This window comes from Dendropsophus ebraccatus, unplaced genomic scaffold, assembly GCF_027789765.1.
Source record: "Dendropsophus ebraccatus isolate aDenEbr1 unplaced genomic scaffold, aDenEbr1.pat pat_scaffold_1664_ctg1, whole genome shotgun sequence".
In the NCBI taxonomy this organism is placed as follows: Eukaryota; Metazoa; Chordata; class Amphibia; order Anura; family Hylidae; genus Dendropsophus; species Dendropsophus ebraccatus.
In genome coordinates, this window is record NW_027209088.1 from 581 (window position 1) to 17,197 (window position 16,617).

The 16,617-nt window shown below is 42.5% G+C and overlaps 1 protein-coding gene across 1 annotated transcript; it reads right to left on the reverse strand.

Annotated features, from left to right (window-relative positions):
- Nucleotides 1-225: 225 nt before the first annotated feature.
- LOC138775492 (protein tweety homolog 1-like) lies at nt 226-16,313 on the reverse strand (the record flags this gene model as incomplete). Its single annotated transcript, XM_069955945.1, has 4 exons — nt 16,261-16,313; nt 14,523-14,634; nt 4,139-4,359; nt 226-321 (listed from the first exon to the last, which is right to left on the reverse strand). Coding segments are annotated over exons 1-4 (482 nt in total), but the record flags the coding sequence as incomplete, so codon positions are not given.
- Nucleotides 16,314-16,617: the final 304 nt, after the last annotated feature.

Consider the following 16,617-nt stretch of genomic DNA (forward strand, 5'->3'; position numbering starts at 1 on the left):
TTCCAATTAAAATAAAATAATGTTCATCCGGCCGATACTGCAGTATTAGCTGGGTGAACATGTAACACAGCGGCTGTTGTTTGACCCAGCCGCTGAGTGTAATGGGCCAAACATACTAAAAATTACGTTCAGTCAATTCTATACATTCAATTTGCAGGACTCAAATGCACAGTATACATCCTCACTGATTGCATTACACCTGCTGAACACAAGGGGCATACTCACACAATAACAAGCCACTTGATTTGCTTGGCCAGGCCGAGTAAGGTGAATAGACAGATAATCAGATCCAAGAGAAGCAGCAGTATGTAAGCCAGCCACCTGCGGATACACAAAGCAAAGGAAAATGGACATTGAAATACTTGTGACAGCGTGGGACAGACACAGGCGTGTTCTGCCTGACATCAGATTTATTGCATGCAGCCTCTATGATTTAGGTGCAGGCCTGGTGTATTAGAAGCATAGATAATGTTAATGCTTCATACAAATTGTGGCTGCAAAAACAACAATGATTTGTGAGCACAATAATTCATTCTCAACCGGTCGAGCTTTATTATTGGATGTACTGAATGCAAATGCAAGGTCAAAGGTCAACACACCAAGCCGAGTCTGTGTAGAATCATTATAGCATGGATGTGCTGACTACCAGAGCAGCGGTGGTGAGGAAAATGGATAGGAGAGTCCATATAGACTACAGTGCATCACAAAGGAAGACTATGTAAAGGAGGAAAATGCTTATTTAGTGCATCTATTGCAGATATCATGAAAGGTGTTTATCAAAATTTAGTAAAATTTTAGTTTAGGTTAGCGCCAAGCATAAGACAAAAAAAAAAAATCACCCACTAAATGTGCTACTAATCCAGCATCAAAGGCCTCAGCAGCAATAAGAGACCCCTAAGGCCAGTGATAGGCTGCAGCATCACATGCACGGCCATGGCGGCTAATTTAGAGTGGAGTATTTTTTTTAGGCAAATTCCAGCCAGTACTGTTTAAAAAAATTATCACTATCTCAGACACAAATTTCATAAGAAGCCAATAAGCGAAAAATAATAATAATAATAATAATAATAATAATAATAATCTTAATAATCAGTATGTGTTAGTGTGGTCTGTGAAAACACAAGATGAACATACTAAGGCTATGTTCACACAACGTCAAAAATGGAGAAAAAACATCCGATTTAGCTATTTAAAAAACCTCCGTTTTTGCTGCGATTTCACTGACAGCAATGGCAATGCATTGAAGTCAATTGGAGGACAGACGTCCAATGCATACAATGCATTGAAAAACTGAAGTTTTTGCCGCGGACATCAAAATAATGAACATGAACATTGTTTTCGGACGTCTTTTGCAAACAGCGGACGTTTTATATTTGTTGTTCACACACAGTTCTTCTTTTGTCATCGTTCTTTCTCCGTTTTTACTATTGACTTAAATGGACTTTTAAATTAAGACATACCCAAAGGGCAATTAGCAACCCCAAACTAGAATAATGTACCAACACCAGTCATTGCACTAAGGGGAGGACAGACTGCTAAAAAACGTCCATTATTTTAGACTCAAATTAACGGACGTCATTTCAAACGGAGCTGAAAAAACATTGTGTGAACATAGCCAAATACTGTCCTCAGTCAGACTAGAAGATGGGAACAAAATGCAACAAAATGCTCGCCACCATGACAGTCATTCAAACAGAGCTGGAGATAATGTAGTAGACACAGAACAGAATTTGTTTCTGGACTTATTATCAATAATTGAAGAATGCTACAGTCAGCCTCTTCGCAATATGAGATTGCTGGTGCCAGAGAACAAGAGATTGTGTTAACCTACATAACAAACGGATGAAAGATGGATCTTAAAGGGGATCCATCAGTACTATCTTTCACTCAGAAATGGACAGATAGATAGGGAGATAAAACAAGTGATACTGGTCTCTTAGCTGATGGCTGTGTGCAAAATTTTAAATGATGTTTTGCTTTTAAAGCGACTCTGTACCCACAATCTGACCCCCCCAAACCACTTGTACCTTCGGAAAGCTGCTTTTAATCCAAGGCCTCCGTTAGAATCAAAGGAGCCGCGTCATAGAGGGGAGGGGCCGGGCCAGCCTACCTCCAGTGCTTGAGCACCGGCCAGTAACTGTGGAAAGAACGGCACCGTACAGGGGAACCGGGCCGCTGTTCGAAAAACCCCCGTGACGGCGCCGTTCTATCCCTGTGTCAGGTTAAAGAGGACGTACCTGGTGGTACATCCTCTTTAGGCTTAAGAGTCACAGAGGCCTTTTCACGCACAGAGAAGTGAGGAAGGGAGGAGAACTGCACAGAAGGAAAACAAATTTTTATAACTTTATCAGCCGTCTGATCATGTTTACAGCTTTGAGCATGATATAGGTCTGAAAGTGAATATTTTCTCACTAAGGCTATGTTCACACTATGTAAAACTACGTAGCATTAGTTGTGCTAACCTTCCCGTCAGTATTATAACCTAGAGCTGCATTCACAATTCTGCTGCCTGAGAATGGAAACAGTCATTAGACTCAGACTGATAATCTGCACGGTGCAGAAAAAATCAAATTGGGGGTTCTGCACCATACTTAGAACTTAAAATGCTAAACATAGAAATCAGGAACACAGGGGGAGCTAAAGAAAATTGTTGCACGTCACACAGGATGCGATCCAGACGTTCCATATGAATACAAAAATAGAAATTCAGATGCCGCTGCTCCAAAAAGAGCCTTTATTCTCTCAAACATTGATAATATAGGATCTGAATTTGGAGTTCTGAAATTTTTTCCATTTTTGTTCAGACACTAACTGTGCTGTCACATCCCTCTGTTGCACCTCCTGGAAATGTATTAATAAGGCCTGGCCTACATACACATGTTTATGATGTAACCATGTAATTTTAACTATAGAGCCACAGCTGCAGTACAAAGTCTCACACCGAGTTGCACGTAATCTTGTGGACTGCAGTAGTTAAATGGAATCTGTCACTAGGTTTATTCGTGTATTACTTACATCATTTTTTTTAGCCGTTCTCCTAATATGCAGGAAAATGAGATTGGTGACGCATCCCTCCCCCGCCCTCTAGCTGCTGATTGACAGTTGACTGCCTATATACAGCATGGATAGATAACTGCCAATCAGCAGCGGGTGGGTGGAGTTTTCCCGCTTCTCATGAATATTCAGGACTTTTGGGGTCACGCACATAGTGGAGAGGACTACTTATTGTCCACATTATTCAGGAGGAGATCTCTGAATCAGCTGCACAGAACAATTAAGGTGATACATCATTCTGTTCAGCTTCTCTGTCACTATTTTATGCTACCCTGAGATAGGAAAGCATAAACCTACTGACAGAGTCACTCCAGTGTAGCCTCCAGTGTAGCCTTAGGCTTCATTCACACGGAGCAAACTGGCGGAATTCGCCGCTGTGGAATGCTGTTAGCCTACGTGTCATAATGGGAGTCTCTGAGAGGCTTGCGCGCCTCCTCTCTCCGTGCTGAAAAATGAACATGTTCATTCTTCAGCGCGGAGAGAGGAGGAGCGCAAGCCTCCCATAGATTATCATTTTGACAGGGAGGCTGGCGGGATTATGCGGAGGAAAATTCCATGTGAACGGAGCCTTACCCCAACTGACAACTGGGTGTAACCATTCCCCATGTCACTGGGATGTATTCCTAGTGGAATGGACACTGTCAGTGTAGCGGCATCGTCCCTTGGAGAAATAACAGAGGAATAGCAGAATCATATATTTATGGTATAGTTTTCATATTCAAGGGAGTAACAAGCGGTGTAAAGCAAAATTTGCTTCAGCGTCCATTGGATGCTACTATTTTTCCATGGTATGGGGGTGACATAGTAAGTGGGTTGGTGTTTTTTTTTGTTTGCCATTCTAGCAATGATCAGTCTGGTCAGTAGTGCTTGGTACCAATAATAAAATCCTGAGAATAACAAGATTTCAGCTCTAGAATTGTGAATGCAGCTCTGTGATGTAACACAATCTGTAACTCAGTACAAGATAAGTAATGTCATGTATTTACAAACAGCAACAGAATCCTCCTTTCCACAGCTGGGTCCAACGGGCGCAGGCCCAGGTAATAAAGCAAGGAAAAATACTAAAAATACTAGAAATTCTCACCTATAATCTTCAATGAAATTGACTTGTTCTGCCACAGCATTTGGATTCAGCTCAACCCCCTTCCAGAAGGAAAGTTCTGCCAAGTGCTGAGCCACCGATTCCACTTCTCTCCTAGTGTTCCGGACAATGACCAGAAAATCCGTCCGTTTAGAGAAAATCTCCTCCAGCTGAGTCAGGTCGCTCTTTACTACGGAGGTGAGAAGTTGTACTGTGTCTGAGATCTGTGGGAACAGAGACCGATGAAGATGAAGATGGTTTATATCAACATTTAATCAAACGAATCACAAGTAGGAAAACATATCCTGTTCTTGAATGGATAAGGCTAGTGGTGAGGGAATAGGGCTAGTGGTGAGGAAATAAGGCTAGTGGTGAATGGATAAGGGCCCTATTCCACATTCCTATATCGCAAATACGATCATAAGTAACGATTATCGTTCCATGGAAATGAGTGAACGTTTTCAGGTCTTTCGCAATAGCGGTCGTTTGAGATCGTTAACGATTATGTTAACGATAATCGTCCGGTGGAATAGGGCCCTAAGGCTAGTGGTGAGTGAATAAGGCTAGTGGTGAGTGAATAAGGCTATTGGTGAGTGAATAAGGCTATTGGTGAGGGACTAAGGCTAGTGGTGAGTGAATAAGGCTAGTGGTGAGTGAATAAGGCTATTGGTGAGGGAATACGGCTATTGGTGAGGGAATACGGCTATTGGTGAGGGAATAAGGCTATTGGTGAGGGAATAAGGCTATTGGTGAGGGACTAAGGCTAGTGGTGAGGGAACTTGCAGAACGTTTGGATGCAGCTGCCAGGGAAACATAGCTACATCCTGTGGCTGTATCCCTGTTTATCAGGATTCCCTAGTGCTGCATCCAACTTCTCCAGCCGCTGTCATCACTAGCCATATCCATTCAAGAACTCATCACTAGATATCACCCAAATGCTCCTTCTGTTCCCATGTATTTGTGATATTGAGATTTCTTACACCCCCGGCAAAATTGGATATAATACTTGGTGTTTTTAAAGTTTGTTTTTGTTTTTCAAATAGTGCCAACATAGTCTTTAGGCTATGTATTTTTAAGACAAGAACGCCCATTATTGGCGATTAAAACAACGGCCGTTCTTGTCATAAAATAATGCACTGCATTGAACTCTATGTGAACAACGGCGGTTGTTCGCTATGGCCCCACTGATAACTGACTTGTTCTGACGGCTGTACATTGCACAGAGGTCTTTGGTTATGTATGGGTGGTGTTGTATACAGACAGGAGTAAAGATACACTATATAGGTGGGAACACAGACCAAGGTTATTGGGAAGGAGAGATGTGAATGATGGGGAAGTGTATGGGTAACCATACAACATTGTTTCTCTATGCTGATCCAGAGTGAGTTAAGCCTTAAAGTTATAAGTAAAAGGGATATCACCAGCGTATTTATGACATATTTATAGATAATGTCCTAAGTGTCTGATAGATGTGGGCCTCACCTCTGCAATCCTTGCATATGTGGAGAATGGGGATTCCCCCAACCACCAGTATACATGAATAGGTGTCCCCTAGCTGCTGCATCCAGGTGTAGGGTAAATGGAAGGGTTGCCAATTGGGTATTAAAGTAACTTCTATGGAGAGGTCTTTTTTGTGTGGATGTGGCGGTCTGCGGCCGACATGCCAGGTAGATGGAGGTCAGGAACTCCCATTCTCCCCATATGTTGAGGTCCCGGAGGTGGCACCAGCATCTATCAGTCTTTTACGACAAATTTTGAGGATATTCCATAAATGTAAAAACTGGGAATGTCCCTTTAGGCACATTATTATTATTTTATTCTTGCTGCTCGTAGATCCTTCCTGCACCTAATATTACACCACAGATTGTTTGGCTACAAGGCCCGTATTAGTGAAGTAGTGAAATTGTCTCCTGAAATGTTATAAAATCTTCAGTACTGATTTACTTCAGGAAGAGTTAAAGACCCTGAGCAGCTTGCGGTATGTTAATCCCTTGCTGGTCTTAACCTCATACTTCCTATAAGTATGGCTTAACAGTAAGGGCTACAAGAATGTAATGCAATGGTTACAATGGCCTCTTGTCAATAATACTGCATGCTTGGCCAGAAAATAACATATATAATCTGTGTGATTGGGTCTGGACATGGGAATAGCTATAGGTGGTGATAGATAGGAGTGGACTCCAAAACACACCAGTATTACAAAGCACAGGGGTAGGTGGGGACCTGTTTTTGGAGACCTTTCTACCCTAGAAGGCTTCAGTATTATAATGTGCAGGGATAGGTGGGGGCCTGTTGGAGACCTCTTTACCCTAGAGGGCTCCAGTATTATAATGTGCAGGGGTAGGTGGGGGCCTGTTGGAGACCTTTCTACCCTAGAAGGCTTCAGTATTATAATGTGCAGGGATAGGTGGGGGCCTGTTGGAGACCTCTTTACCCTAGAGGACTCCAGTATTATGAAGTGCAGGGGTGGGTGGGGGCCTGTTGTTGGAGACCTCTCTACCCTAGAAGGCTTTAGTATTATAATGTGCAGAGTTAGGTGAGGGCCTGTTGTTGGAGACCTCTCTACCCTAGAAGGCTTTAGTATTATAATGTGCAGAGTTAGGTGGGGGCCTGTTGTTGGAGACCTCTCTACCCTAGAAGGCTTTAGTATTATAATGTGCAGAGTTAGGTGGGGGCCTGTTGTTGGAGACCTCTCTACCCTAGAGGACTCCAGTATTATGAAGTGCAGGGGTGGGTGGGGGCCTGTTGTTGGAGACCTCTTTACCCTAGAAGGCTCCATTATTATGAAGTGAAGGGGTAGGTGGGGGCTGTTTTTGGAGACCTCTCTACCCTAGAAGGCTCCAGTATTATAATGTGCAGGGATAGGTGAGGGCCTGTTGTTGGAGATCTCTTTACCCTTGAAGCCTCCAGTATTATAATGCGCAGGGATAGGTGAGGGCCTGTTGTTGGAGACCTCTACCCTACAAGGCTCCAGTATTATAAATGTGCAGGGGTGGGTGGGGGCCTGTTGTTGGAGACCTCTCTACCCTAGAGGGCTCCAGTATTATAATGTGCAGGGATAGGTGGGGGCCTGTTGTTGGAGACCTCTCTACCCTAGAAGGCTCCAGTATTATAATGTGCAGGGATAGGTGGGGGCCTGTTGTAGAAGACCTCTACCCTAGAAGGCTCCAGTAATATAATGTGCAAGGGTAGGTGGGGGCCTGTTACAGGTTTTGCACTAGACCCCACAATCTTTTTGCTACATCTTTGGGCCCAGACTCCGAGTTCTTAGTCGTGAAATACTTTCCTTTAGGAGGGTGTCAGACATACACATATAACAAGTAATATAAATCAATGTATAATGGAAAGTCAGATAACTAGTATGCCCATTACTTTCACTCATCACCATTTTGTAGATCTCTGCTTGCCGTCATTGAAAAGGAACCCCTGTTCTTTATATCATGAGGCTGGAGAGCTGACCTGATTCTCAGTGAGCTCGGATTTACAGAGCCCCAGGCTGTAAACAATGTTTCATTGCACTGACAGCATGGAGAAATCTCAAAAGACGGTGAGAAATGGCGAAGGAGGGAAATAAACAAGTCTATTGGAGAGTTGCATCATTTATATACCTTGTATAAACATAAGGCTTTAGCAGCACGGCCAAAGATAGCACTTTTCGGGCATTGTGCTGCATTGCGGCTAATGTAAGTGAATAAGGTCATGTCTGGTTGCCAGCATGACCTGAGAGTTGCAAAAAAATCGATCCAGGGTGGACTTCTTGTCAGTAACAGCCACTTGTGGATCATACCACAACCCCTTCACTTACATTGGCTGCAATGCTGGATCTGATCACAAAGGTTATTACAAGCAAAATTATTTGACATGAGATATATAAATATATATATATATATATATATATATATATATTAGAAAATGTACCCGGCGCTGTGTCAGCGTGTTAATAAGATTTATTCCAAGGTCGCCCAGGAGGCAAATCTATGGCAAAAGCCCTATATACCCCTTTATACACTATATACCCCAACAGTTCTGCACTGTTTATGTAAATTGTAGCGTATGCACATTAGAAATAAACTAAAAACTTTAAACATCCTAAATACATACAGCATTATATACATTATTGGCAGTGTTATATACAGCCTGGTAATGTACAACATTGGTAGTGTTATGCTTAGCCTGATTATATACAACACTCCCCCCCCCCCCTTGCAGGTACTCCTATACTGTATACACTCCCTCCATGCAGGTAGCTCCCATATTGTATATTCCCCCCGCAGGTAGCCCCCATACTGTATACACCCCCACCCCTGCGGGTAGCCCCCATACTCTATACACTTCCCCACTTGCAGGTAGCCCCCATACTCTATACCCCCCCCCTTGCAGGTAGTCCCTATACTGTATACACTCCACCCCCGCAGGTAGCCCCCATACTGTATACACCAACCCCCTGCAGGTAGTCCCTATACAGTATACACTCCACCCCCGCAGGTAGCCCCCATACTGTATACACCACCCCCCTGTAGGTAGTCCCTATACTGTATACACTCCACCCCCGCAGGTAGCCCCCATACTGTATACACCACCACCACCCCCTTGCAGGTAGCCCCCATACTGCTTAAACTCCCCCCTGCAGGTAGCCCCCCATTCTGTATACACTCCCCCCTTCAAGTAGCTCCCATGCTGTAACCCCGCCCCCCCTAGGTAGCCCCCATGCTGTATACATTCCCTAACACCCCCTTACTGTATACATTTCCCAACACCACCACCGCCTGGCAGGTAAGGCCCTTACTGTATACACTGTATATACACTGTACACTGTTACGATACAAACTCACTGGGTGTATCCGCAGCGGATTTGTCTCTGCGAACTCGCAGCGAGACCTGCTGCGGATCCCTGCCCCGTACACGCTATGGGCAGACAGGCTAGCAGCCTGCCCTGTTAACCCCGCACCGCTGGAGCATATACCAGGTGATGTAACGGGGTAAACGGGGCGGGCTGCTGACAAACTCGCAGCGGGATGTCCATCCTGCTGCGAGTTTGTCTGCCCATAGAGTGTACAGGGCAGGGATCTGCAGTGGGTCTCGCTGCGAATACGCAGCCAGAAACTCGCTGCGGATACGCCCAGTGAGTTTGTACCCTTGCTGTATTTATTTCTGTGGATCTGTTGTGAGGCAGCTGGCCCTAGCAACCAATCAGATTTCAGCTCCCTGTGAAAATGAAAGTAGTAATCCTATTGGTTGCTAAGGCTCCCAACTGCCGTTTCTGCTGGCAAGCTGCTGCAGCTAATTATATCACTTGTGTGTGCAGTGTGGATATCTGACAAAAGGGTTCAACTGCCCTGCAGCGCCACCACAGGAGAAGAGAAGCATTGCATGGTGTCCATTTGACACCATAAAAAGACAATTCATGGCTCTGCCTTAAATTCAGTTTTACTATGTCACAGTCCTGGAACACCTAAAGGCACGAGGGCTAAGTCCACATCACTACTACAGAAAGCAAACCCCCGACCTTCCCCTCTGCAAATAGTTATCGCCATGCATAGCAGAGCCATTTTTTCTTTTTTTTTTGCCAGAGGCTTATGATACACAATAAACCAACACAGTTCTGCATGAATGACTTGCTGTTTTAATGTTTGGTGACAAGTAACCCCCTTGGGATAATAGAGGAGGCAGGAGGTCCGCAGCAGAGGAGGCTACTTTCAGCATTTGTTGTGGAGTGTTAGGACTCTAGGATTTACAAGTTAAAGTGGACACAATGAATACTGAAACTTGATGATAAAGAGAAGGATGAGGATGGAATCTCTGGGTTAAAAAAAACAACAAACTATAGATACTGTAGCTCACATCTGGAAGAACATATTGGGATTACCAAAATTGCTCTACTGATGCAATAAGTCTACAGCAAAGGACTTACTACCAACCTCCGCTGAGCAAGTTGTTTTCACAGTTTACCTTAACCCTTTGAGGACCAGGCCCAAAATGACCCAGTGGACCGCACAAATTTTGATCTTTTGCGCTTTTGTTTTTCCCTCCCCCCCTTCTAAGAGCTTTAGCACTTTCAGTTTTCTATCTACAAGGCCATGTAATGGCTTGTTTGTTACAGGAATAGTTGTACTGTGTAATGGCGTCTTTCATTTTACCATAACATGTATGACTGAATCCCAAATATATTATTTATGAAGATATAAATAGATGACATCGTAAAAAAGAACGCAATATGGTAACGTTTGGGGGGTTCCTGTGTCTACGTAATGCACTATATGGTAAAAGTGACATGATACTATTACTCTATAGGTCAGTCCGAACACAACCATATGCAGGTTACACAGATTCTCTAATGTTATATATTTTTTTTTTATGAAATCCTTTTTTTTTGGCAATTAAATATTAATAGCTGTTTTATTTTTTCACCTATGTGGCTGTATGGGGTGTCATTTTTTCCGCCATGATCTCTAGTTTTTATTAATACCATATTTGTGAAGATCGGACGTTTTGATCACTTATTATAATTTTTTTTTTTATATATAAGGTAACATAAATTCGGTAATCCGCTCACTTTTTTCCCTTTTCGTCTACGCCGTTTGCAATGACGCTTGTTATATTTTAATAGATCGGACAATTACGCACGCTACAGTATATTATATGTTTATTTATTTATTTTTATATCTTGTATTTATATAATGGGAAAGGGGGGTGATTTTAACTTTTCTTGGGGGAGGGGTTTTGGGGTAGTGTGTTAGTGATTTTAACCTTTTTTTTACATTTTAAGTCCCTTTGGGGGACTTGTACATTGATTACTTTCATTTTTATCACTGTTCACTGCTATGCCATAGGCATAGCATTGATCAGTGTTATCGGCACTCTGCTCATTGAGCCTGCCTGTGCAGGCTCAGTGACCAGAGCGGTAATCGGACCGCACGGAGGCAGGTGAGAGACCTCCGGCGGTCCGTTTTAACGATCGGGATCCCTGCAGTAACACTCCAGGGGTCCCGAACAGTAAGTGACAGGGGACTCCCCCTGTCACTTACACTTAAACGTTGGGCCGCGCTGTGATCGCGGTGTTTAAGGAGTTAATGTCACGCTGCAGCGTGTCATTACCGGTGAGGTGCCAGCTGCTCACTGCAGCCGGCCCCCAACCTGCTATGAAGCGCTCTCCGCTCCGGAGCATGCTTCATGGCTCAGGACGTCAGGGTTGTCTGGGCACAGACTTCCAGGATATACCAGTACGTTCTAGGTTGTCTAGGGGTTAAAGTGGTATTCCTCAGTAAAAATAATATTTACAATTCAACGGGTGGTAAACAGTTTAACAGATTTGCAAGTTACATGTACTTTTGTATTTAAAAAAATATATCTTTCAGTATTTATCAGCTGCTGTATGTCCTGCAGGAAGTGGTGTATTCTTTCCAGTCTGACACAATGCTCTCCGCTGCCACCTCTGTTAGGAACTGGCCAGAGCAGAAGAGGTTTGCTCTGGGGGTTTGCTTCTGTTGTAGAGTTCATGGCATGGACAGAGGTGGCAGCAGAGAGCATTGTGTCAAACTGGAAAGAACTACATTTCCTCCAGTGAATACAGCAGCTGATAAATACTGGAAGGGATGAGTTTAAAAAAAAGAGATAATTTATTAATCTTTATAACTTTCTGCCACTAGTTTATTTCAAAATATATGTTTTTTTTCATCTGGAATATCCCTTTAATGCTTTATATGTGGACACAAGGGGGGAGATTTATCAAACATGGTGTAAAGTGAAACTGGCTCAGTTGCCCCTAGCAACCAATCAGATTCCACCTTTCATTCCTCACAGACTCTTTGGTAAATGAAAGGTGGAATCTGATTGGTTGCTAGGGGCAACTGAGCCAGTTTCACTTTACACCATGTTTGATAAATCTCCCCCAAGGGCCTTATACAGTATCTATGCTTTAGGTGTCATTGTAGGGAGTTTTTTTCCTTCATGTGCTCTGGAGGTGTGGTTCGGAGAAGTTGACTTTCCCAGAAAACAGAATTGGTCTATCATTCCCTGGAAGCCAGTTTTCTAGTATTAAAAAGAAAAAGATTTTTTTTTTTTTTTGCCCTGAATACAAGAACAATGAGCATTATTGCTATTTGGAGGCACAAACTCATTTTATACAAAATGTTTGCCACTTTTTCAATGATACCTGGTAGATTTAGCAGGGAGCACTGTGTCACACTGGAAATAACTATATGACTTTCTTAGGACATACATCAACTAAAACTGTGGATTAAATTTCTTTTAAATATAAATCATTTACAGATCTGTATTATTATCTTGCACCACCAATTTTGTTAAAAAAAAATCTCTGGAGTACCCCTTTAAATACCATTGACTACTTTGATTGAGATTTTAAGAGAAAGTTAAAGGCAAGGGAAGAGTAAGTTATTTTCAGGAATATAGCCGCCTTAAGAATGTTAGATGTTGAGGAATTAAGAGATCAAAATAAATCCAGCTTTGAAGTCTTTCTTGTTTCGGTAGTATGGTAGTCCTACGAAACACAATCCCAGGATTACCTCAAGGCAACCTAGGTCAACTTCCAGGTCCCAGATACAGGTTATTGAATAGGATGTGTTATCCATCTGTGGATTTATTGCTGCACTGTCAGATTCTACACTAAGGTTTTTCCAAAGTAACAGTGTCTCGTAGAGAAATACAAAAAAAATTGTATGAATTAAAAAGATTGAACGCCCTTTGAAGTTTCTTAGATGTGCGCGAGACCTTTATTAGTTGTTTAGTCCTTTTTGTTTCATTGTAGAATCTGTCTTCCTCTTTGGCAGTGTTACTGTATTACCATCCGTGTATGTCATTAAATAGATGGCAAATGCTCAACAAGGCCTGAGTGAAGAATGCAAATAGTTCCTATATAATTCCAGGGATAACTATGCACCAAAGAACAAATACAGCCGATACCACCAGTGATTGTGGATGGTTAGTTGGATATCTGATGTAGGAAGAACTTGGATCCTTGAATACAGCTTCTATAGCAGGAATCTCACACATGCAGGGCACAGGGGCTTCCTAGACCTCCTGGATGTCTAGCCATTAATACTGAATGGGGGCACAGGGGGAATTATTACTGAATGTAGGCACAGGGGTCATTATTATTGAATGGGGGCACAGAGGTCATTATTATTGAATGGAGGCACAGAGGGGCATTATTACTTAATGGAGGCACAGAGGGACATTATTTCTAAAGGGAGACACAGGTGGGACAGTATTACTATATGAGGTAGGTACAGGGGGCAATAATACTGAATGGGGGCCCAGGGGCATTATTACTGAATGGAGGCACAGGGGGCATTATTACTGAATGGAGGCACAGGGGGCATTATTACTGAATGGAGGCACAGGGGGCATTATTACTGAATGGAGGCACAGAGGGGCATTATTACTGAATGGAGGCACAGAGGTGCATTATTACTTAAAGGAGGCACAGGGGGCATTATTTTGGAAGGGAGACACAGAGGGGCATTATTACTATCTGAGGGCACAGGGGGCATTAATGCTGAATGGAAACTTGAGGTGTTATTACTATATGGGGGAACAGTGGGCATTATAACTGATTGGAGACACAGTGGGGCAGGGGATACTATTCCTATAGTGCGGGACAGGGGCACAGGGGGCATTATTACTAAATGAAGGCACAGAGGGGCATTATTACTTAATGGGGGAACATTGAGCATTATTACTAAAGGGAGACATTACTACTATATGGGGCACAGGAAGCATTATTACTGAATTGGGGCATTATTACTGAATGGAGGCACCGGGGCCCTCTTACTATATGGAGGCACAAGGGGACATGGCGCAAAGGGAGAAATTATTACTAACAGCTAATTAACAATTTAGTATAGTTTCTAATTTAAAAGGAATACAGGCTGTCAACTTCAGATTTTTCTTATGTAGGACCTATTTACCGGGCTAGGTTTAGGACTCCTCTTCTATAGCCTGCTATAGGCTTATACTATATACTATACTGTGTATGTGTCTTTGATTTTACAGACAGGCATATGGATGTTGTTTTTACAGATTCCAAGTAAATCTATGAAAAAAATGTCATTCATGGTATTACAGTTGTAGCAGCATATGGAGTCCCTGTGATTCCATAATTTGGGTCAAACAAAGATCAAACATGTTAATGTGTCGACATCTCCTATCGAGGAGAGTCAAGAAGCCCCTGTAGTCTTTAGACAGCTGGGTTCAGACAGCTTATCTAATGTATATAGCCAACTTCAGAAATCTGAATTTGCGTAAAGGAATTTTCAAGGAAATTTCAACGAAAACTTATTGTGTTGATCCATGTCTTGCCACCATAGTGGACCACCCATGAATCAGTGTAACGTTTATGTGATGTGTGCAATGTATGCTCAAAACTCACCAGCAGGTCAATGGAGGTCAATGTATGGTTGGCATTCATGAGAGAGTAGGTCACTTGATATACACCATCATTTGTTTCACTATTTCCATAGAAACCAATGCCAATACCAGCACTGTGAACAGAAAAGAAAAAAAAAGTTAAAGAAGTGTTGTCACTGTAAATCCCAAGATAACATTAACAAGGAATTAATTTACACTGCTTATAATCCCAATTAACTTGTAACTCAAAAGGAATTTTTAAGTGGCTCAGCCTGATATCTCCAAGGAGTTGGTATCTAGGTCTGTCTTGCCCAGAATACCTTTCATAGCCTAGAAAAGCAAAAAAAAATAATCTTCTTTTGATGTATAATCAATCTTTGTTCTTCATAACACAGTGCATTTTATGTATTTCTACTAAAAAGTCATTTTGACCAAGGACATATAGGTCCACGTTCCAACACAAGAACGGTCGCAAAGTTCCAGCAAAAGATGACACCATTTAGATCTGACTTTTGAGCCAATCACTTGTCGCCAGGATCTATTTCTTTTTCAGATTCATAAATATTTTTTATAGACTTTATCTATTCTATCTCCTGGGTGTGTAATGGTTAAAAACAATTTACAATTTTTAAACTAAAAATGGGTGAACACTAGAAATGAGTGAACCTCAGGCACACTTTGGGAAGTTGGATGCAGTCCTAGGGAGTCCTGGAACATGGATAAAGCCTACGGCTTATGCCTGTATCCACGTATTCCAGACAGCCTTAGGGCTGCATCCATTGGTAATTAAATGATGCACTCTCGGGTTCAAACAAACCCGCGTGTGCTTGAGGTTAACCCATCTCTAGTGAACACATGTTCTATAAAGATAAGGGGTCGGCCTCCAGAATCTTTTACTCCACTCACTCCATGAAACCCGGCCCAACAATGAGTAAAGCAACCAATTTTAAAATGTATGTTCACTTTGAGTAGGCTGTCACTCTTGCCTTCTAAAGCCCCTATTACACGGGGGGACATAGAGGAGCATACGAGCGCTATCAGGGGGGGCTGTGGGGAGCTGCGGGGGGGGGGGGGTTGCCCGGGTGATCGCTAGATCGTCCGGGCAGCCCATAGCGGATAGCAGCGATCTGCTGCTGCCGTTCCTATCCCAGGGGGCAACATCAGCAGATCATTGCTATATTAACATGTTGAAAGACAAATGACTGCAACGATTAGCAGACATTGTTCATGTCGGCTGATCGCTGCCTTCCAATACACAAGAGGATTATCGTTGGTAACAGACGAATACGGCCTTAAGCCAATCACTGTCCGCGACACTGTCCTGTATCAATCAACCAGTGATTGGCTGAGTAGGCTGTCACTCTCCTGCTCAGCCATTCACTGGCTGCAGCGCTATCCCGTCTCAGTCAGTGATTGACTGAATGGGCTGGAGATGGCTGAAGACACAGAAGATGCGGAGAAGGACACCCTGGCAACATGGACAGGTAAGAAAATCCCTTTTTTTGTTTTTTTTAGATGTGTGGCTGCCATCTTCCGTACTTGTTCTGAACTTTGCAAACTTCGCTTTTGTAGCAAACCAACTTTTTTGCAATGTTTGGAACGAATCTCGGTTCAGGAAATTCGGCTCTCACATCTTTCAAAACTCAGAGATCATTCTATACGGAGAACTGAAGTATTTCTTTTAAGCTTGTGATATCCTTTCTACCTTTGTATCTTTTTTACCTTTTTCACTGGACCTACTGTCACTGCAATGCCTTTACCTAGCAGCTTTTTGTATTTGTATTATCTGCTGTAACACACTGAATTTCCCCATGGTGGGACTATTAAAGGATTAACTTATCTTATCATTTAAAAAAAAACATTAATATAATTTCTCTGCATTGCCCTATTCTTAAACCTATAACTAAAGGCTGTCCTCTGGTTTTTATTAGCGCCATTTTGGTATATTTATATATATATATATATCTTTTTAATCGCATTGTAATGCATGCTTTCTTTATGAGTTTAATTTCATATTAGGTCAGACATTTCAATACATGGTGCCAGAAATTACTTTTTGAAGTTTAGTTTTTTTGTTTACTTAAAGGAAGAAAATGGGGGGATTGATGTTAATAAAA